At 48.2% G+C, this 23,993-nt stretch overlaps 1 protein-coding gene across 3 annotated transcripts in view; it reads right to left on the bottom strand.

Annotated features, from left to right (window-relative positions):
* LOC116079208 (ribosomal protein S6 kinase alpha-2) overlaps positions 1-23,993 on the bottom strand; it is a 234,915-nt gene that overhangs the window by 72,255 nt on the left and 138,667 nt on the right. For all 3 annotated transcript variants that reach the window (XM_031355059.1, XM_031355058.1, XM_031355057.1), the window contains exons 2-3: positions 9,911-10,027; positions 1,465-1,546 (exon numbers count right to left, since the gene is read on the bottom strand). In XM_031355059.1, coding sequence (XP_031210919.1) covers positions 1,465-1,546; positions 9,911-10,027 — 199 coding nt within the window. The remainder of the gene's footprint in view (positions 1-1,464; positions 1,547-9,910; positions 10,028-23,993) is intronic.

Below are 23,993 nucleotides of genomic sequence, written 5' to 3'. Positions count from 1 at the left end.
AGAAGTGGTCTATTTTGAGGACTTTCAAATGATCCTGGACTAGTAGGGCTTTAATGTCTGTTTCTCTAAGACAATCCTTAACTAAAGAGTTTATTTTATTAAATGTTGGATGGAGTTGTTTCCTATACTTTGCTCAGCCAGAAAGAACAATTCTTTAACATTTTTTGTTTAGAATTTTGGACTAGATCATCGTATTCAGTTAACAACTAGCTGTACCAACATTACCACCCATAACCTTATGGCTCTAAGAAAGAAGCCTTCAGTTATGGAGCCGAATGATCTGTGGATAACCTACAGTCCAGGCTCTGCTCCTGCGTGGTCACAAGTCACTTTTCAAGGTTTATAGTGGCCTTCCCTAGAAATACTCAGAGGACAGATCTCTGCCCAGGCTGGCAGAAGCCATCATCAGTATTTGCATTTTCTAACCCCCGGCCAATCCAATTTATCTCTTTTATGGAAAATAACTGCCAATTCTAAAGTTAGATCTCACATATCTGCGGAACCCTGGAGCCATCTCCCTTGGACGAATTTTTCTGGCCTGTATACTAAGATGTTTACAGTCTATGGAGACTTCATCCATACATCTAACTACCTACCTTACTGGTTATATGCCAATTGAAAACATATACTTTATCTCCCCACCCAGAGATCGAGTGAATTGAAGGCACAGAATAACAAAGTTAATACATGATAGGACCTAAAATATCCAAGAGACCCATGACATCTTTTGAATCTCACAGTACCCAAGGGCCTAAGCATGAGCTCCTATGCTCCAGGTGGATCAGTCGCTAGTCAAGGCTCCACTGATATAAAACAGCATACATCACTAACAAGCCATTATCATATCATGTTCATGCTGATGTGAACCTTGTGCTGGGGGCAGGAGCCTTGGATTCCCCCCCAAGTGACAAAGGAAGAAGGCGATAAGAACAGAGCAGGTCTGAGTGAGCCCACTCTGGGCTTGGGACAGTCCCTTGTGTTGATTGCTTACACCTCACTGGGAGGATGGCACACCACCAGAGGCTGGACGTCTAACTCCCTGCCCCCCCCCTTTCCCATCACTGGGCAACAAGGGAGCCCAGCACATTTGTGAGTCAAGCATTTGTGAAACTGAGCAATCCAATGTGCCGGGTGGTACTCGGCCTACTGTGGAGCCACAGTGGAACAAATGGCTTACTTCTCGCTGTTCGTTTCCCACATGGTCTCTGCAACAGAACATATGCAGAACATTCCTTATACAACAACTTCTCCTCTGAGAACTGGAGAAACTTACAGGGACAGTTACCACACTGGGGGAAATGTCCAGAGCTTATTATCAACCAGAGATCAAGTGCCTAGTGCCCTCCTCTGGGAGCGGTTCCTGAGACCATGATGACCAACCAGGGACAGTAGTATTTCCTCAAACTCCCAAGAAGACTGCAGTGATGTAGCTCAGAAGCAATTGGCCCCTCCCAGGACCCTTACCTTTCAAGGTGGCCTTCTTCAGGACCTTCATGGCATAGAGCTGACCAGCGTCTGATCCTGTGACCTTCCTCACCAAGAACACCTGAGGAACAGGAAACACCATGGCTGTCTGTTAGCTTTAATTATTGACTGGATATAGCTTAGAGCTGCCTGGGAGGAGCCCATTGAAGGACTGCCTACATTGGGTTTACCCGTAAGAGTGTCTAAGTAATGTGGGAAAACAAGCCCATTATGGATGGCATAATCAAAGGCAGGAGGTGCTGACCATGTGGGAGTGGAGGAGCTGGGCTGAGTAGAAGCTAGCAGGCTAACAAGTGAGCACTCATGCATCCATCCCTCTGGACTCTTGACTGGATATGACGTGACCGCCTGTCTCAATCTCCTGCTGCTGTAACTGCCCTGCGGTATTGGGCTGTGAGAACTTCTTTAGGAGCTCTCTCTCCTCTAAGATGCTTCTGTTGAGTACTTTCTCGGCATCTATCTTAAGGTATTTGACAAGGGGCCATCTCCAGCACTTAGGCTGGCTGCCAACACACAGTTCATCTACCTGCTTCAGCTCTGTGCTAGGCACCATCCTGCACCTGGTTTGGGTACCAGAAGGGAGACCCAAACAGATCAGGCTGCACTGGCTACTCCTATTTGAACTCTCCATAACCCAGATTGGTCTTAAGAGTTTCTGTGATGAAACACCATGACCAAAGCAAGTCAGAGAGAGGCTTACATTTCCACATCCCAGTCCATCATCAAAGGAAGTCAAGATAGGAACTCAAACAAGGCAGAAAAATGGAGGCAGGAGCTGATGTGGAGGCCATGGAGGGATGCTGCTATGCTTGTTACACATAGCCTGCTCAGCCTGCTTTCTCATAGAACTCAGGGATGGAGCAACCAGCAATGGACTGGGCCCTCCCCCTAATCACTTACTCACTAAGAAAATGTCCTACAGGTTTGCATACAGCATTTTCTCAGTGGAGGTTCCCTCCTCTCAGATAATTCTAGCTATGTGTCAAGTTGACATGAGACTAGCCAGGACAAGATTCTAGCCGTGGGCAGCAGAAGCTCACAGACAGGTTTTTTGCTGGCCCTTAAGCACACTCCTGTAGGCATTTAACATTCTCTGAAAACACTTTTGATGCAAGAACTAATCAACAAAAACAAAAGATACCCGAGACAGGCTGAACTTAAGGTAAGATTGCTGATTTTTGAAAAAAATTAATGAGGAAAAATGCTAAGTGTGAAAAGGAATGTTCCACACATGAACAAAGCAATGATTTCCTACAAGAATGTTTCCATTGATGTAAGCCCTGCTGCTGGGTGGCAGAGCCTACACTGGCACCCTGGGCTGTGGTGTAGCTGTGGGCAGAGGAACTTTCCCTTAAATGGATCTGTTGCATTTCTCTTCCCAAAGGCTTTTCCTCATGCCCAACCCTCCTGCATGCACTTTGGGGTATTCTAGCTCCATGAAAACTCTAGATAACCCACACTGGCCAAGGATGTAGCACCACCATGAGCTTATCTGTAACAGCAATCACAGAAGGACTGCATGTTTCCTTAGCTACATGGTAGACTAGTCCTCTCTCTCTTGGTTCTCTGTCACAGACAAGGAGACTGTTCAGGAACCTGCGGAGTATGGAGCAGGGTCTCTCAGTGCAGAGAGAAGGTATGGACAAATCCATATCTGCTGTCTTCCCGGGGAGACCCCAGACATCTATTCCAGCGGCACAGCAGATGAGAAAGTAGGAGGACACATTGTCCCAGATCAGGACAAACATCTGTTGATGGGAGTATCAACCCCACACCTACATCATGTGTCCTGAAGAGAAGTCAGCTGCCTCCTGCCCCAGCACTGCCTCTACCCAACTCCTCCTGGCCACTGTCAATACTGTAATCACATCCCTCAGCAAAAAAGACTATGTGATATCCATGGGAAAATGCTGTGCTCTCTGCCAGATGGCAAAGGTGCAGGAGAGAATGGTGTTTTGTATGGTGACCAGCATCTCCAGGAACATACAAGGTCCTGGGAAGTCATGGGGGCATACTGTCACTGAGAATGATATGGGACATCCATGTGTATGTGTGTACACATCTCCAAGGCTGGATGAACAATCCTATGGTACACACCCAAGAGAGAGCCTGTACGAACTGCCACACTGGATTTCACACACCAAACCCACCCACAGGATCCTGAGATCAACATAGCCCTTATACTGGCTGGTTTTGTGTGTCAACTTGACATAGGCTGGAGTTATCACAGAGAAGGGAGCTTCAGTTGGGGAAGTGCCTCCATGAGATCCAGCTGTGGAGTATTTTCTCAATTAGTGATCAAGGGGTTAGGGCCCCTTGTGGGTGGTGCCATCCCTGGGCTGGAAGTCTTGGGTTCTATAAGAGAGCAGGCTGAGCAAGCCAGGAGAAGCAAGCCAGTAAGGAACATCCCTCCATGGCCTCTGCGTCAGCTCCTGCTTCCTGACCTGCTTGAGTTCCAGTCCTGACTTCCTCTGGTGATCAACAGCAAGATGGAAGTAAGCTGAATAAACCCTTTCCTCCCCAACTTGCTTCTTGGTCATGATGTTTGTGCAGGAATAGAAACCCTGACTAAGACAAGCGGACACAGCTCTGCCACATCCCTACAAGTTACTGTAGGTGGAAGAACTCTTGTTTTAGGCCAGTGGTTCTCACCCTTCCTAGTCCTGCAACCTTTTAATACAGTTCCTCATGGTGTGGTGACCCCCATCCACAAAATTATTTCATTGCTACTTCATAACCACAATTTTACTGCAGTTATGAATTATAATGTAAATATCTGTGTTTTCCAATTGTCTTAGGTGAGCCCTAAGTTGTTCATTCCCCAAAGGGTTTGCACCCCACAGGTTGAGAACTACTGTTCTAGACAATGTCCTACTGGGTCAAGACCACCTACTTGCTGTAGGGAATGAGCTTCCCAGTAAGCAAGTAGAAATGAAAAAGCATGTCTCTTATTCATTGCACAAAGTCTCTTATTCATTGGAATAAGGGATTTTTTTTTTTGAAAGCAAAAGGCATTAGAGCCTGACTGCTAAGTCCCTGTGTCTGAACTGACTCAGTGTATAATTCCATTCACTCTTCCAGCCTGTTCCTGACACCCACAGCATCTATCCACACTTTGTCAAAAAAGTGTAGAATTGCTAATGCCTGGCAGGCAGGAGGCAGGAGGCAGGAGGGAGGAGGCAGGAGGGAGGAGGGAAGAGGCAGGGGAAGGAGGGAGGAAGGAGGAAAGAGGAGGGAAGAGGAAAGAGGCAGGAGGGAGGAGGGAGGAGGGAGGCAGGAGGGAGGAGGGAGGAAGGAGGGAGGAGGGAGGCAGGAGGGAGGAGGCAAGAGGCAGGAAAAAGCAGGAGGTATAGCCAGGCATCTAGGTGATATGAGGGACCCCAGGTGCCATGCGAACCATAGCAGCTAAGCATGCATTCCATCACACGAGAAGGGAGGCCAAGAGCTGGAAAGCAAGAAGAGGCTTGTAGCAGGGTCTGTGCTGTCTGTTGGCCACAGGACGATCAGATTTTCCTGCCAGCCATCAGGCTGGAGTCAGTGGGAGGTGAGCACTGAGGAGCCAGCACATATTTTGCCTGCACCCCTACTGTGGTGGTTGCACGTCCATGTGTGGGGTCAGGGATGCGTGTATCCATGGCTAGGTCACCCAGTCTCCACAAGGAGAACAGTATCCGGGGTCACTGCTTGAGCCCTCATAAGACTCTGGCCAGTAGACAGGTGAACCCCTCCATTCTGACATGTTATGGTTGAAGCAGAAGCCCCAAGAAAAAGATTTGCATAGTGGAAATTCAGTCATGAAAATCATTCTGCGGGGAGAAGCCTGAGAAGAGGAAGCAGTGTGCTTACACCCAGGACTGGCAGGCCTTTCTCTGTGTTTCCCTCCACACCCCCAACCCCACATGATATCACAGTGTTCCCCAAGTTCCCTGTAGCCCTTGTCTCCACATAGCAGTGTGGTAGAGAGGCTGGTGAGCCCCGTGCCACATGACACCACATCAAGAAGGTCCTCACTGATGGCACGCCCTTGGGCTTCCTGACCTCCAGAGCCATGAGTCAGATGAGTTCCTTTGCTTTAGAACTTGCCCAATTTTTAGCCTTTAAATTTTTAGTTATAGCACCACACCATGGGCTAAGGCAGGGGCCATGATCATGGCTGCAGAGAGCACTCCTGTCTAACCAACATCTAAACAAAACCACATCCGCAGTGCACCAGGCAGTGCCGATCACAAAGTAACTGAGACCATGTCCATTTCTGCGCAGATCTTGGCATATAAAAACATTTAAAATTTTTTGGAGACAAAGACTTATTCTGTAGGCAAGGCTGGCCTCAAGAATCTTAGCAATCCTCCTGCCTCAGAATGGGCACACTGAAATTTTCTATCCTTATTGTATCTCAGAGTTTAATAATGAAACCACTGACGTCACTGGCTAATAATGCTTACGTTTATCTGTTTAAAAGCAGGGTTTCTGCTTTTTAAAAGGCATAAAAACAGTTGCACTCTGTCGCTACTAATTAGGCTCCTACTAAGTGCCAAGAATTAGAGCCGTGGGCAGTAGTTCTCCCTAAGGTGACTAGAGAGGCAGACAGGTCTCCTAAGAGAAGGGGCATAGTTGTGGTGCGTGCAGAGGACTGAGTTCCCCCGGCAGCAGAGACAGTACTCAGGCGAGGCACGCGCATCCCTTTCCTGCTCCTCTGCTTATATAATTTAGAAATTTATTTGAATGCAGTGAGAAAGCCCTGGAGCAACTCTGACGATTTTAGCAACCGTAGCTGCTGTGGCCTGCTGCTCCCAGCATTGGTGTGTGCTAACTGTGTCCCTGACATTCCCAGCAGCCATGTGTACTGTGGTGTGCGATGACTTGTCCCACTTTCAGAACAAGTTTTGCACAGGCAACTGTGAGGCATAGACGAGATACAGCCACTCTGATCACACACACACACACACACACACACACACACACACACACACACACACACACACACACACACACACACGAACACACACTCTCTATCTATCTATCTATCTATCTATCTATCTATCTATCTATCTATCTATCTATCTATCTATCTATCTATCTCAGGATCACTGTAATCGAATACACCACCGCCTGATGCTCTTAGCAATATGTTCTCAGTCTGGCAAGGGGACCTCAGACAGCAGGATGCTCCGGGCTGAGCCAAAGAAGCATGGCTACTTTCTGGGAACTCCCAGGCAACGATCTCCCTCAAGAGAAGGCGTTTAGAGCTCCACTCATGTAATGCCACTGTTCAGTTATAGAAAAGCAAGGACATTTTAAAATGTCAGCTTATTCCCTTCTCAGAATGTGGGACTCACAATTTACCACACCCCAGGGAGATTTTTAAAGAAAAAAGGAGAAAGCTTCTACTCCTCCTTTGGTATTTCTCGATAGAGGGGAGCTGTGGGGAGCTGGAAGAGGTGGGGTTCTCCACCCAGCCACAGACTCTGGTAGATCCTACACCTCCACCCTAGAGCAGCCAGTCTTCACCACTCCATTCAGCACTGGAACACACGACCAGGCTTTGTCAGTCTCCTGAGCTTAGATCACTTTTCTTTTGAAGGCAAAGGCTATTTTACTCACACCCCAGGACTCATGCAGTGCTTATGGGCTATAACCCAACACAGATGAGGAGCCACTGCATCAGAAAGACTCCACACACCATGCCCTGCACATGCTACAGCATCTAAGCCATGTGTTTCTGGGGCACGGGGTACCATGGAAGACCAGTCTCCAGGCTAAGGGCATTCAGGTTCTGGGGGTGCTCTGGCATGGGGACCCAAAGCAGCCGAGACCCAACTGCTGGCTGAAATTCCAGCCTGAGCCTCCCTATTCTGAGGTTCTGTGTAATCATCTGACCAGGGAGCAGAAGCCGAAAGAGACACACAGCTGGATTTCAGTGGTCCTCTACTGAGGTCCAGGGCAAACATGGTTTTCTGTTCCTATGTGTCAGGGTTCATTCAGTCACCCAGGTAAGAAAGGTGGGACAATGGCCACCCATGCTGGGGTCAGGATTAACAAGCACGGCCTGCCATGGGATCCATGGCATCCAGGTTAATAGAGCAGACCAAGACCTTCCACAGAAAGGAAATCTGCCTGCCCTACAAGTATAAGTACACAGCACATTTGCCTGCAGAGCAGGGGTTGGATTGTGTGGGACAGTCGGTCAGTCGGCTGCTCGTGCTGCTCTCATGAAAAAGAAAACCTGTATGGACAGACGTAGCAAGATTTGTGACACCCACCCCCACACACACACACCCTTAGATATTGTGCAGAGACCAGGAAAGCCTAAGTGAGTTTCCAGAGTGACCCACTTATTTCTAGACTCCTAGTCTGGTCCCCTCACTTTCTGCGACAGAGCATGGCTGAAGCCAATAATCTCAGGGTGCAACATCCAGAGGAACATGCCTCCTCTTCCTGTCTCCTGATGGGACCTACCCAACTCCAGTCCTTTGTCCTCCCTGCCCATATAAGATCAGGAACTGAGAGGTGGGCTGTGTGGCATGTCATTAACATCTCTATATCAACAGAGCCTAGTCATTTGTTTTCTAGAAATGCTTTTTTTTTTTAAGTATAAAATGAATGAGCAGCCTGGGAAAGTCTTTCCTCTTCGATTTTATTTTTAATACAGGATCTCAGGTAGCCCAGGCTGGCCTTGACCTCAATAAGCCATTGGGAATGACTGATCTTCTGATCTTCCTGCCTCCCCCTCTAGAGTGCAGAGATTACAGATATGTTCCCTCATGTGCAATTGATACAGTGCTTGGAACTGAACCCAGGGCTTCCTGAGTACAAGGCAAGTACTCTATCAACTGTTCGATATCATCAGACCTCCTTCTTAACTATATTTTTAATGGCCCCATTCCTGAGCAAGACATGTTGAGGTTCAGGGCAGCTAATGTTCAGGTGACTACTGACTGGCCAGTCAGGCTACCGACACACCTCTGTGGTACTTGAGGAGTGTCCAGTTTCCTTTTCCCCAGGAGTTTGGTGCTTCTGCTTTGGGGTGGAGCTGTAGCAGCCATAATAAAACAGGAGCTACCCAGAAGCAGAGCCATCGACCACAGCCCATGGCAGGACGTCTGTCCTGGGAAAGAATGGCCCCACTCGCATGAGCTTACAGAGGATGAGACTTCTCCCGCAGGAAACAGCACATGGGTAATGCTTAGGAAAGGTAGAAAAGGGAAAGAACCCATGTCTGTGTTTTCAAATCCAGAGTCTTCGAGAAAAAATTACCTCCCGGTTTCTCTCTACTTTGTATTAAATGTTGAGCCCCTCTACTGACAATTCTGACAAGCTCTGTTTTCAGTTTACAGTAGTAGCTGTGCACATATGAGAGACAGAGCTTTATTTTGCTACTCCTATGTACCTCAGGACCCTACTAAGCATCCACTTTGCAAACCTCATGATTATACTAGTAATATACACAAGTATAAACAGGCTCCTTGCTGCTTGCCTATGTAGAAAGAAAGAAGGAAGGCAGGCATCCCGCCTCATAAACACCATCAAATGAATGGGGTCTGTAAGAGATCTCTCCAAACCTCAGGACTCTCGTTCCTGCACTTGAGTCACACTGGACTGAGCCCACCCTCTTTTTGCCACAGTCATGTGAAGACTGGCGAGATTCAGAAAACATCCACGTGCAACACAAGAATAGTTATTCTGGAGTGCCAGGACAGCTCTGTTCACACTTGAGGGAGTGTCGGCTTCCTGGTATACTCGGGCCCTTCTGCTTCAGCTCTCAGGCTGTAGTGTGTGCCAATCTCACTGCTGGTCCGGTGGATACTGTGTATAGATGGGGCACAAGGAGAGAGCCAGCCTTCTTATCTCCTGAAAAGGATCAGCTGACACTGCCATGATCCATTGGGTAGATATAAGGACACGGGCAGGCCCAGCACACAAGCCCTTCCAGCTTGGACTCATGACTAATTCACAACTAAACGATATAAGATAAGCTAGGTACTTTATTTTACAAGTGGGGAAACCGAGATATCAAAACTACTGTGTCACTGACCAGGTGAAGAGAGTAGGCAGACTCCAAATCCCGTTATCTTAACTCTTGAGTGACAGCTGTACAGACCAATCCAGAGAAGGCCTTTCCCCCCTCTGTTTCTCTTCTTATTCTCTCATCAGTCCCTTCCTTTTCAAAAGGAACAGTTGCAGATACCCCTCCCGAGACTCCCTGGCTTAAATGGGATGGATAATCTGGCTCCTTTAGTAAAAATCACAAGCCACAGGGACCCTGATGAGCACGAGAATGTGGGTGGTCTGGCTGTTCATGGCTCACGATTCTGACAAACACAGGCTCAGCTCAGGTGGGCAGTTCTGTGCCCGAACTCTGTCACATTCAGCCGCCACTGCCTTTGTATCTGATGCCAGCCCACCAGTGTTGATCCGTTCAACTCACCTTTCCATACGACCCTTGTCCTAAAACCTTTAGCAGCTCGAACTGGGAGGGGTCTGCCTTCTCAAAGCCTTCCTTCACATGGTTGCTAATGTCAATCTCCTTCACAATGCCTTCTTCCTGCAAGACAGCATCGATGTGTGGTTAGGACACAGCCAGGCCCCCTTCAAGTCACCTGTACCCCTACATCTGAGAAAGTTGTTTGCTCTGGGGGCTTCCAGAACAGGGATTGAGATGGTGTGCTGTAACTGGCATTAAGTAAGCCTTTAATGCTTTCTCTCTTCCAGAGGTTTCTGTCACCTCTCACCAATACCACAGGGAAATCCGAATACATTCCCCACAAATATCACTCTGCAATTAACAGTTGAAATAGTTGCTTTTGGGCTCTCTGCAATTCCCCTGAGGCCAGGATATGATCTGTGTCATGAATTGCACGAAATGCAGATTTCTGGCACAGTGCCTGAGAACAGGAGGCTTATGGTTTTTTTTTTTTTTTAAGTATAAAATGAAGTTTATTTGGGAGCATGGGAAGGGGGGTTGAGAAGGGAGTGAAGGTAGAGAAAGAGTGCAGAGAAGAAGGAGGAGGAGGAGGAGGAAGAAAAAGAGAAAGAGAGTGGGGGGGAAAGGTTATCGAGGAACACATGGAAAGAGGAGGGAGGGGGATGGAGAGAGAGAAGCTGGGGTGGGATGGAGGGGTCAGAGAGGGAACAGACTCATTTAACAATGATAGTTATTAATATGTTGATATTTGGGGAAAAGAAGCTGGTTTCAAGACCAGACGCCAGCTCCACTTACAAAGATATCATCTCATGACTTGTGAGAGAGAAGCCAGAGGCAAGGGTCACCTTTGATGCTGTAGATGACAGTGAGCTCTAAGAAATCCTACTGAAAATAAAGGAAACAAAACAAAAACAACAATAACAACAACAACAACGAAGAAATCCTACTGAATGGTTGCAGGGTTCCAGAACGTTCTAGGAGAGCAGGAAGTAGGAAGTACAGCCACACAAGCAGCTATAAGAGTAGAGCCCCAGACAGGGATGGTTAGACTTCTTCCTCTCTTGTTTTTATCTCCGTTAGGGCTTTCTCTTGGGGTGTTGCTGCAGCTAAGGTTCTGGGTACCACATTGCATAATCACAGTCAGAGCAGACATGGAGTCTCGTTCCCAACTGTAGGGGGAGTGTTTAGTTTTCCTTCGGTTAGGACGCTGGCTACAGGTTTGTCGTCTAAACCACGTGTTCTTTCTCAGACGTGTGTGTGTGTGTGTGTGTGTGTGTGTGTGTGTGCGCGCGCGCACGCGCGCGCGCATACATACATATAAATGCATGCACACAGGAGTGTAAACCGGAGAGAACAGTGAAGCTATACTCATGGTACCTCGGCCATGTGGCCGCCTATACAGGACCAGAACAACGGAGCAATAGACAACACTGTAGAAGGGCCAAAAATCTCATGGGGCCCCACCCCCTGTCTACAGGCAGCTAAGGAGCTGAGAGAGGGGAGCTGGTTACACACAGGGATGAGTTCCTTAACTGGTCATCTAATTCCAAACGGACAGCCCTGAAATCACATACCCACAAAGGCCGCTAGAAGGACTCAGCAAAGTGTACTTATACGTATACATAATATTAACAGTTATGAAGAGACTGTGAATTTGAGAGGGAGTGGGGTGGTGTACACTGGAGGGGTGAGGGGCTAGGAAAGGGAGAGGGATGATCTAATTATATTTTAATTTTATTATAATATATCGAATAGAAAGGAGACCAGAGGAGGATAAATAATGGGATGGATGGGGGATGTGAAAAACTGACACACAGATATAAGAAAGAGAGACTGAAGGGCGGTGATGGAAGGCCCAGTAATTGAGATGATGGGCATGAAGGAAAGGAACTCCTAAAACACCCTTTGCTCCCTTGAGGACTCCGAACCTGTCTTCCTTTGGGACATCTGAGTCCAGTCAGCCCTCTGCGCCTCTGTCTGTCTGGAAGTTAAGTCCTACTGGTGTGCTACTGGGTAAATTGTAACAACTGTGTAACTGATGGTGCCTGGAGCAATTAATTCCCTCTCTGTCTTCTGCACTTCTTCTCCAGAAATGTAAAGCCAATCAAGATGACCATTTGTCTCTCTATAGAAGAAAACTGGATGCTACAACACCACCTCCCCAGACATACCTATTCCCGAGGCTCACCTACCATTATCCCACCCGCTCTACTAACTAGATCTCACAGTTAGCTAAAACAAATTCTGTGCTTTAGAAAACAAATCAGATTAAATGACCTGCTGCAAGGAGAAGAGGGTGGAAACTAAGGCAGGACTACTTTCTGGATGCAAGGAAAAAGGGTAGAAAAAGAAGCTCTGTGTTCCTAGACGCACAGGAGTGTTAATACTTGGCAGGAAAGATCCCTCTGGATGCAGGGATGGAGTCTTCAATAAGGTGCATGGTGGGAGTCCCCACTGCAGGGGGACCGCTGTGAACTAATCCAGGGGCCAAGATGTTTATAGAAAAAAGAGGGCTGAGGTGGGCTTGCTATCAATCTTGGAAGCTAACAAAAAGCATCTAAAGGTGACATGGCAACTAGACAAGTGGTTCAGCAGTCAAGAATGACTGACTGTTCTGCCTCTAGAGGACCAGAGCTCAGTTGGGATCACCAGGGTCAGGCGGCTCATAACCGTCTGACTCCAGCTCCAGGAGATTCTACACACTCTTCTGTCCTCTGGGAGCACTGCATACACACTGCATACATATAATCATTAATAATAATAATAATAATAATAATAGTAATAATGTAAAATCAAGGCTCAGTGTCAATCATAGACCTCTGAATCAAGTGTGATGCTTTTATCTCACTTTCCTGCCCTGTGATAATAAGGACTTGAGAGTCTTTCCTTTCTGGCACAGCGGGGTAACCAGTTCTGCAAGTATTTGCTGGGTGCATTCTCTGCTTGTGAAATCTCTGCAGGAGGTCTCCTGGGATGTGGTTCCTGGGTGGCAGGCAATGAGGCGACCCTGTCTCTCCATCTCTCTCCTGTGTGTTCAGCTTCCTGCTAGAAGTGGACCTTGTTTGGGATCCTTGTGGAGAAAAAAGTGTCAGAATGGGAGTGACGCTGCTGCCCTGCTGTCCACAACATTCACTAGCCCAGTGACTGTCACAGCAGAACCCAGACCAAAGCAGCCACGGGCGGCTTCAGAATTCAGTTTCCGAAACTGAAGAAAACTTGTGGGCCGAAACCTCATGGAAAGGAATCTACTAAGTAACTTTCTGAGTCCTTGACTTCGTTTCTCCTGCGCTCCCTCCCTCTCTCCTCTGCCTCTTCTTTGTTTCCCTTTTGTTGTAGTCAACTTAGCTATTTCACATTTTTTAAAAGATGATGACATATTGAGCGAAAAGAAAATAAATGAATTTAGCTCCAAGCTTTCCGATACAGCCCCCCACCAACCCCCCCACCCCCGACATGGTGCTATTGTCTATCCTTGCTTGGTCTGTCAAAGCTGGGAACCTGGCACAGAAGGAAGACTCAAGCAGAACAAAGGTATTTACTGAAGCCCGCACAAACCAACAATTACAGGCTTCCAGTGACAGGTGCAAATGAAGGCTGTCAAGAGATGGGACAAACTGGAGCTGCATCCCTGTAGCTCCCTCCTTGTGAGCCTCACAACACAGTTAGCTCTCTGAGACCACATTTCCACTTCTCTAGAAATAACGAGCACCAAGAACTCAAAGATCTACAGCCAGGCCAATGGCAACCCTGTCTGTGACATGCCATCTGTGACTTGTCCCCTGAGCCCTGTGTCATGGTTTAGAAGAAGCAGACTGGCCTAGCCAAGCCTCCTCAGAAGCCACTGAGATTCCCATCATGCATCTCAGTGTCCACAGGTTCCTCCATAGGACGAGATGTGCACTATGCCAGCTATATGTTCTCTGGTGTGTCACTGTCTACCCAGCAAAATGTCTACACAGCATCTACTCTGTAAGCACCTCCGAGGGATACTTGGTGGAATAGTTTCAGTGTTGGCCTCTGTAGGACACCTAGCTCAAGACAGCATCCAGTGTTGGTGTGTGCATGACCTCACCACCCTGAGACCCTCCCTTATCTGTAGAGTGAGAAGAGTTGAGAACTTTCTATAACCCTGAGGCCATTATGTACATTATACATACATTTTTGAGTTTGAGGAAACATAGTTTTTTTGTTGTTGTTGTTTTTTGTTTTTTTTTTTAAGAATAACTCCAAAAAGCCATCATTGCTTGAAGTTCGGCAAAATATTGGGTCCCATGCATCCATATACAGACACACATGCCTGTCCACCCCGGGAGTCACTGGTGATGGTCCACCTCTGGTCATAAGACGACAAAATGTCAATTATTTATTCTAGATAAAGTAGACTGGGGCTCATCCGGGGAGGAGGGGAGGGTGCCTATCTGGATTATCAGGTGAGAAGTCTGCTGACGTTTCCTGAACCTAAAGAAGGTTTTGGAGGCATGCAGCAACAGTGCAGGAACCCCCAAAACCCTGACCTGTGGACTGGTGTCTGAGCAGAGGCCTAATGTCATCAGCAGTGACCTGGTGCACAGGGCTCTATGAGCAGCATGGACTCCGATGGCTTCAGTGCCTTAGCACAGGAACGGACATTAAAGCAACTGCCTGTGTTAAATTTCCACATTGGGCTGCTTGTGTGCTGTGAACCTATCAAGCTCCTTGGCTACTTACTAGTGAGTATATATTTTTGTTTGTTTGTTTGGCCTCTTAACATAAAGAAAAGTGGTTAGCTTAAGAAGACTGGCCAGCCTTGGTGTGATCCAGGAGTGGCTGTTGGGACAGAATAGGAAGGGGGTCTCAGAACTAGTCCGGCTACCAGAGTGCCCCCAGTCAGAATGATCCCTCTTCCTCTCTGCTTTGTCCCAGACTTGGAGTGGTGGGTATCTATCTATCTGCTATCGGCTATCACTGCCTTCCTGTCACCAGACCTCTGGCTTACCCACGGTTGGAAGAGACAGAGACCTGAGCCAAGCCCCCCACGGCTGTCAAAGAACCTTGGCAAAAGGCCAAGACACTTAAAAGAAAGAGTCAGCCTACTAGTAGCTGCTTCTGGAAGCTTCTGGAGTGCCTTTCTGTCTCAGAATGACAGCCTAGGGACAGCAGTGCAAATCCCCGCAGAGATCTGTGTAGGTATTCTTGGATCCTCCCCAGAACTCAGCCCCACTGCAACCCACACAAGGCTGGGCAAAATCTTCTCACGGCTAACTGGGCTTCCTAGCTCAGAATGTCTCCTCAGAAGACTGTCCAAAACAGTGGCTGGTTGAGGGTTAGGTCTATGGAACATTCCACCACATTTCTAGGATTTCTCCTTATTGAGGCAAAGGATTCAGCTCATATGTTCAATCTTCAGCCACTTCTCCTCGGCGTAACATGTTTTTCTTGTTGTATTTCAAACTCTTAGAATGATGGTTATGCAGAAAATTGCTGCCATGCCTTTCGTATCAGGTTTTCACTAGATTGAGTACATTTTAACCTCATTTCAAGCCTTACACCTACCATGCCGTGGGCCCCTGGCCAGCTTCCGAGAGCAGAGTGTGACAGTGGGCCTGCCCATAACCCACAGACTGGGTGTGAAGAGTGCTCAGTAAGCACGGAGCCACTGGCTGCAGGAAAGCTCCCAGTTCTGTTCCCTTTCCACTCTCTCCAACGGTGGACACACATATCCTGACTGGGGCAGGCTGCAAGTACACATGACAACTAGAACCGCCAACACATGCCTAAGCGCATCTACGCTCTCCCAGATGCACAGTGTGTTTTGCATGAGGAAAGGTATCCCCTCTTCTGGTCCTGGATACTCCTGCATCCAAGTAGAAAAGACCTGTCCCTAAAAGAGAACAGAGCACAGCTGTGTACTGATGGTGTCCTTCCTTCTCATCCAGACCTGCCTTGGGCCACTGTGATGAATTGCATAGAAATGGCCCCCAGTGGCTCATATATATGTGCTTGGTTATTAGAGAGTGGTATAGTTAGCATGCTAACAGGTACTGCTTGACAGAGATTAGGAGATGGGGCCTCACTGGAGGAAGTGTGTCACTAGGAGTGGGCTATGGGATTTCAAATGCTCAAGCTAGGCCCAGTGTCTCTCTCCTTCCTGCTGTCTGTGGGTCTGGACCTCGTAGCTCCTTCAGCACCATGCCTGCACCTCGCCGATAATGGACTAAACCTCTGAATGTAAGCCCGCCACAATTAAGTGCTCCCTCTGGAAGAGTTGCTGTGGTTCTGGTGTCTCTTCAGCAATAGGACAGTGACTGAGACCTCCAATGATATTACAGCAGGGCCACTAAGGCCTCGCTTATACACAGGGGTATACTTTAAGAAGGTCGTGGGAAAAGGGGTAAGCACCTCCAGATAAAGAAGCACATGGGCGGGGGGTGACGGGCTGCCCTTAGGATGTGACAATTACCAAGAAGGGACTCTTTTCAGAGAGAAAACTCAATGGCAGCTTTCAGATCAGGGTTGCCACTCATGTGTAGAAACCTTGGGGAGAGAAGAGAATTCCTGTGTCTTTCTCTCCATACCCAGGCCCTCGAATGCTCCTCATCCAGAGTTGGTCTGTTAGGATGTGGCAGGCAACTTACAAGATGGTCTCTCCTCCCAAGCTCAGTCAACAGAGTCAAAGAGGCCCCTCTACTGCAGGTGACCCCATCCTGGCCCCTACAGCCCTGGGCAGCCCCCTTCACCTCCATGTGGAAGCATCACCTTGCTCTCCAGGTTCTGCATTTCCCTGCGAAAGACCCCTGGCCACTGCTGCTGTCATTCCATCCTTTCACTTTTCTTGGCCTGGAGAGTCTTCATCCTCTTCCTAGAAAGGCATCGAGCAGCCAGCACCTCCCAGGAAACGCTACTCACACATCACCAGTCCTTTTGAGTCAAATGGCCTCTCCACAGACAGCTCCCCAGCAGGGAAAGAAGCAAGGTGCCCTGATAGGGCTGAGGGCGGAAGACTGCCAGGTTTTAGCCTGGAGGCTCTGGAAATGGGAGGGGGAGACTCAGCACCAGCCACGGAGCAGAGTAAATAGCACAAACCTTCCCCCAAGATCAGAAAAAAAAAAGGAACCAAGAGAAGATAGGGAATTACCGTTTTCTCATCAATTAGAACAATTCTACAAGTTCTGCCTGAATTGAGTGTCCTTATTCTGGGAAGCTGTCGACAGTGCTATGGTGAGTTCTACTTAGAACCCAACAGAAAGCACTGAAGCTTGTTGAAGTGGCCTTCACACATCTGAGCAGAAATCTGTGCTGACACTAGCCTGGGATCACGCCTCTCACAGAGGCCGGCAGGCCCAGAGGACGTTGGTGGCTAGTACCACAAGCGGACTTGGTATACAACACATCAGATGTTCCTGCCATACCCAAGAATTCCCTGGAAGGAAAATGCCATCACATACAGCCCCCAGAAAATGGCTAGTACCCCTGGTTATCTCACCGAACACATACTTGGGGAACGGAAAGACAGACCAGAGCACACTTAGGGAACAGAAGGACCACCTCCCTGGCCTTGAAGTTGCCCTGCTCTTTCCCAGTCTTCACTACTGTCAATGGCCGCTGGTCCTGAAGCCTCACTCCTTCTCCTTAGGCAAACAACCCCAGCCCAGCATGTCTTGTTGAGACTCATCCGCAGCACTGGCAGGTGTGCCCAACAATTCATATTCCATAACTAAAGATAGCCAAGGCACACATCATTCAACTGAAGGAAAGAGTTCAAATGACCCACCCATAAGAAAAACAACCCAGTGATTTCAATGACAACATTGGTGAGAATCATCTCCTCCAAGTTGGGGAGTTGTTACTCATGTACAAGCACAAACCTATACCCCAAAACATCTGCGGGAACTGGGAGATAACTGGACAACAACCCTTACTGTCTACAGACTTTCTCTCCGGCCTCAGAAGATGAACACCCAAAGCTCTCTTTGATATCTGCCCATTTGGAAACTCTGAATCCTTGGCTCGCGCTCTCCTGCTGCTGTATCACCCCACCTACCAGGCTCTCCTCCTCACTGACACACACATCATCTTCCTCCTCGCTCTCTCTCTTCCTCCCTCCCAGGCAGAAGAGCTGATCTGCACACCTTGCTCCCTCACTAAGCAGGTAGGCCTTTTGAGTTTTGTCTTGACAATGTCTCCCGTGAAACCGAATCCGTCCCTTGTTATCTTCACTCTGCTCCACAGCCCTTCTGAAGCCACCAGCCTGCCTTGGCCTATCCTTAGTGTTCCTGGCTCCTCGCTGGGACAATCTACTTCAATCCACCAATGTGTGTGCAGGAAGGGGTGGCCTACAGGAGCTGACTGTGCTCTATGTTCTGTGCTCTATGTCCAGGTGAGGCGTCCACACTCCTCATGCTGCTTTGCCTTCAGAGTGATCTGAGAGTAGATGCTGCCTCCTGGCAAGGGCAGATATGACCTGAGGACCACAGAGGCTTCACATGGTCAAGCGGTTGATTTGCTTACGCGGAACTCATGGTAAGAAGGGGCTGAGAGGCTGATAAGCAGGGCAGTGCACAGGACATGGAAGCAGCGACATCCATGTGTGCACTTTCATAAACAGCAATGAAGCCAACAAGTCACTTCTCAACTGAGGTGAAGGCGAGAAGCTGCAGTCCCTGACCTCGGGGTGATCAGTAGTACCGGTGCTATAGAGAGAGCCAAAGACATCATTGGCCACTACTACTTATCAGCCTCGGCTGGACACTCCTCGGAGCCTGACCTTGGGATGTAGGCTATTCCCAGCGATAACACACGTTCTCTGCCTCCAGCTCACTCAGGTGGAGACATACAAACTATGCCTAATGTCTCAACATCTGAGGTCTGCAACGGGAGCTCACCCCAGTGCACACAGGCTGGATGGCTCAGGGCAATTCTCATGACAGATGGAAAAGGGACTCACACCCAAACTAGCTCTGGGATTTCTTTGTGAATTGGACCTCAGAGTTGAACCTGTTAGAAGCAAGGGCAAACTAAGATGGGCACCTAGAATATGCCTGGGGAGCTAAAGCAAAGGCATGGGGTGCCCGGTGGGATCCTGAGGTGAACAGGGTCTTCTCCCAATCACAGTGTTAGAACCTCAGCTTGATTACACAGCCCTTGCCTCTTGTGTAACAATGGGTTCAGTTTCACAGCCTCTTGAAAGACCCTTTTGTCAAACCTGTGACATTAAAGAAAAGGAAACGAGTTTTCTACATACAGTAAGGCACCATTTATGGCTCCCTACAACGGGGTTTTAAACAATGGGGTTGCACAAAGGGGAAGCCAGCTCTTCTGATGCTAAAATTAATCCGTGATAACAGTTAGCCTAGAGATCATGAAAGATCAATGCTGCCCAAGCTGGGGCCATCAGTGGTCTGTGAGGATAAACAGAGCTAGAACTGTACATCCGCGGCCCCCTGCCAGGACAGCACCTCACTTCTAGCACCTACTGTGCCCCACCCCCACCCCAGGTCATTGAATTCACAACTAGTTCCAAATCCTTGGACCAACTGGAAAGAGGTACATGTTTTAAATTGGAAGGGTCGGTGCTAGACAGATGGCTCAGAGGTTAAAAGCACTTAATGTTCTTCCAGAGGACACAGGTTCAATTCCCGGTACCCACCTAGCAGCTCAAAATCATCTCCAGTGCCAGGGGATCACAGCCTCCACAGGTATCAGGTACATGTATGATAAAGAAACATACAGGCAAAAACACTCATACAGATCAAATAAAAAAAAAAATTTAAAGGGGGTGGGGGCTGGAGAGATGGCTCAGCAGTTAAGAGCACTGACTGCTCTTCCAGAGGTCTTGAGTTCAAATCCCAGCAACCGCATGGTGGCTCACAACCATCTGTAATGAGATCTGATGCCCTCTTCTGGTGTGTCTGAAGACAGCTACAGTGTACTTACATATAATAAATAAATAAATCTTTTTTAAAAAATGGAAGAGTCACAAGAAGAGGAGATTACTTCTAAGGCATACTTTTGTCATTTCCCTGGCTTTCCCTGGGAGTATACATTTTCTTCTGGCTCATCCATCCCTAGGGAACCAAAAGACCTGAACTACAACTCCACAGCAGTCCTCTCAGGCTGCCTGTCAATATGCTCTTCTGAGAGGATGCATCCTGGGAATGACCTTCCCAGTACCAAAGGCGTCCCATTTGCAACCAAGTTAATTAACAATTTGTTGAACCAAGATCTCACAGGTAATAGCCTGACCCAAAACATTTGCTCTCTAGCCAGCCTCCAATTCCCTGGCTTCTGGGAGTAGGAGCTTAGCACAGAGCTGGGCAAGAGATCATCATGGCTGAGCTGCTATGATGCATCTAGGGAGAACCTTAAAGCCCATGGGCTTGGAGTTGGGTGCAGCACCCAGGATCCACATGCATCTGTGAACATCATGGACTAGTGCAGGAGACACAAGGCTTGTAGGCTGCTGCAGCCATCAATGCCAGTGGGGACATTGCCAGGAGGACATTCTAACAAAACAGTGTTCTCCCATGTGGGTGTAAAACTGGCAGGCAGTTCTGGGAATTCTCAAGAGAGACACATGGAACCCAGCATAGGAGGAAGGTAGGAAAGGGTATGACTTAAAGTTAGATTAACATAGTTAACCCAGAGCTGACCTCTATGTCTGTGGCACCTGGTCAGCACTTTTAGCTGGGCTCCAGGAACCCAGCATCCAGGCTTTATCACTAACTAGCCTACTGGAACATGGTGAGACCAGTTGTTTCTATGATTGGACTATTCTGGTGGGGTAGGGGTGGGGATTACATCAGCACCAATTTCAGAACATTCTCTGGAAAGCCAGTTGCAGTGTAAGCTCCACGTGCCAGGTTCAGTCCACAGAACCTCTCTCCATTTTTCAATTCTATGGCTGCTGACCAAGGACCAACTGTAACTAACTGGGGCTAGCTGTCGTCACCTTTACAATGTCACTGGTGGCCCCAAGGGCCACCCTTTGCCCTAGACATGCCCAAGGTTGTAAGCCAGTGAATGCAGGCCAGTGGCACAATCCATTAACTCATGGTACTTATGATACTTATATGAAGGTGATTCCAAACCAGGCTAGGTCTGCTGCTACACACAAAGACAAGAATAGCTTTCTCCTTCATCAGTGTGGACGTCCTGCCCTCACACGGGTCCAGTCCATCACATGTTCCCACCTGTCATCTGTAATCTTTCCATGCCTTTAGAGAGAGAGGTCTGTCCACATCCCACCCTGCAGCCCTTGGCAGAGCTAGCCACACCCTGCACACATCTGCCAAATGCCCACACTGTAGCCACCCACTGGATGCACTGCCTTTGGCCGCTACAGCTGGGTACTGCACATACTTGAGCTACCTACTACACACACTGCAGCAGGCTACTGTACAGACAAAAGTCATTCATGGCACACACTGCAGCTGCACATACAAATGCACACACTGTAACTGACTAATGCTGATCTCTCACCTTGATCTAGCTCAGTGGGTCCAAGGACCCCAAAACCAGATCAAAACTACAGTCCACCAGCATCAGGACACTGCGAGAGAAACCTCACCACTTCACCTCATATGTTGAGGTACATCAGAACAACCTTAGAGGCACTGCATTTCTCCTAATATTTGCCTACTTGTCACCTGCAAAACAGTGCAGTGAACTGTGGATTCACGCAATGAGGCAAATATGATGTTCTAGAAAGAATGCATGATTCAAGGTTACACTCCAACACATCTCTGTGTGCCTGTAGCATGTTCAAGATCATTCTATATCTTCATGTAGATGCTTGATGCCCATCCTTCATGCAGGTCTTATCTTGATACTCACAGGACACCCTCCCCCCCCCCGTCCTACCCCATCCACCCCACACACTGGTCCCCTTCTTCATGCCCATCCCCCACAGGGGTCCAAACATGACTAACAAAGAGGTGACAGGCTTAGTCACTTCTCAAGGCGGTTTAGACCCAAGGAGCTGAGGCTGCCTCTAAGTTTTCCTCTAACTGTGACAATTCTTGGAGGAAGACCCTGTTGGTCTCCAGGTCCAACGAACACACTATCACTTCACTAGCTTCTTCCCTGTGTCCTCTACATTTGAACATGGTATATCTCCTTCTATAGGAGAACCTTCTGGGTGCTCAGGCTGGCCCTTGCTGAGTGCCTTGTACTTGACCCCTGGTTCCTGTTCTCAGCTTTCCCCAGGGTCTACCTCTTTGGGCACAGTGACTTCCCATGTACACAATGGCTGTGTTCTTTTGTGAGCCATTGGCTGGAGATCTGCCAGGAGCAGGTCCACTGTGCGTAGCTGCTGCCGTTGCTCTAGGGTGTGTGTGTGTATGTGTGTGTGTGTGTGTGTGTGTGTGTGTGTGTGTGTGTTGTGTCCCAAGATTTGTCATATGCATCCACAAAGACAACAGTAGCAGCTCTTGTCCCCACGAGAGCAGCTCTCTGCTGCTCTCTCAAACAATATCCTCACACATCCCACACAGCTGTGGGCAAGACCTACAACATATTCTACTCTGGCACCGGAGGAGCAAGGGCCCTGCACTTTAACTCTACTGCCCACTGAACAAGATTTAAGGAAGTCAGTTTTTTAATGAGCAGGTCTTGAGCTCAAGGATTCAAAATTAATCACTATTTGAAGGAAGTTCAGGAAATCACATGCACAAACTTGAGGGTAAGGTTCCACTGCATGGGCTGACCCAGAGCATGCATCCACTGAGCTAGCTACCACAGCTAAGACATCCCTTATGGGGGTCACATGACAGTGGGTCCTAGACCACTCGCCCTAAGGGGTGTAGGCTCTCGGTCCTGTGGAAACGAGCAGCATCCAGCATTCCTGAGAGCAGGCGGGTCTCAGGGGCACGGAGTGTCTTTATTTAACAGCTCCTCTACCACACCCCACACAGCAATCTGACACCTGTCATCACTTCATAGGGAGACATAAGGTAGCAACGGTGCCTTCGTTTCTGTATATGTCATCTCCCCAAAATTCAGACTCTGGAGCCCCAAAGTACAGGACTTACAGAGATGGCCAAATTAGCACTTTTATTTAACAAATTCTTAAAAAGCAAGCAAGGACAGGAAAGACAGCAAGACCACAAAAGCAACTTGGCGGTGGTGCCTGTACCCTTTGTGTAAGCCAAAATAAGGATTCTATATAATAGCAGAGGGTTTGATGTAAAATACTGTGCACAAACCAATCCTACTCTGATATCAAAAATAGCAAGTGGTTTAGATCAATGGGGAAAACGAAACATTTCAAAGGAAAAATGTTAACTATGTCCTTCTAAATATGTAACAGCAAATGTTCAAATATTGAAAACATTGCCTGGGGCAAACAAACAAAGGATGAGTGACAGGTGGTGGATACAAGTGTTCAGAAAGACAAGCGGAGCACTATCAGGGCAACACACATTTAATCCAGTTTAAACATAAAGTTTTAAGTTCTTTCTTAGCAATTAAAAAATGGCAAAATGTCTCTAAATGACACATAAAATACCAGAGACTGGCACAGCAATTTGAGGAAAAGGCAGACTGTTATGAGGGAAACTGTAGTTGTTTCCTGAGTACACCAGGCACATGGAACAAGGACAGTGTGCACACACAAAGCAACTACAGATGGACGAGGGGCCGGGTCCCAGCCAGCCAAGAGGCTGGCAGAGCTCATCGCACGATAAAGGCACCAGAGCACAGAGAGAATGGGGACCCAGTCAGATCTGGCCATTAGTGCTGCCTTGTCTTTTGTGGATGGGAAAGCAAACCCATCACTGGTGATCTCAAACTCCAGATGTCTTCTCAATGGTCGCACCCGAGGTGGAAGACTGGGAAGCACAAGCACATACCCCTGCTACCAGCTCAGGAAAGAAGTCACCGCAAGGGAAGCATGGATCTGTGCAGAACGGCCCTTTAAAAGCTCACAGACAAAAGACAAGACTGACAGTAGACACGGAAGAGGTGCTGTGTGTGGTGGTACAGTTCTGGGGAGGCAGAGGACGAGGCAGGGGGATGGCTGCCAGTTCAAGTCCAGCCTGGGCTACTAGGCAAGTTTCAGGACAGTTTAGCTTCAGGGTTACTTAGTAAGAACCTGACTCAAACAGATAAA

This window comes from Mastomys coucha, unplaced genomic scaffold, assembly GCF_008632895.1.
Source record: "Mastomys coucha isolate ucsf_1 unplaced genomic scaffold, UCSF_Mcou_1 pScaffold5, whole genome shotgun sequence".
Lineage (NCBI taxonomy): Eukaryota > Metazoa > Chordata > Mammalia > Rodentia > Muridae > Mastomys > Mastomys coucha.
Note: the sequence above shows the minus strand (reverse complement) of the source record. Positions and strands in the feature narration are given on the sequence as shown.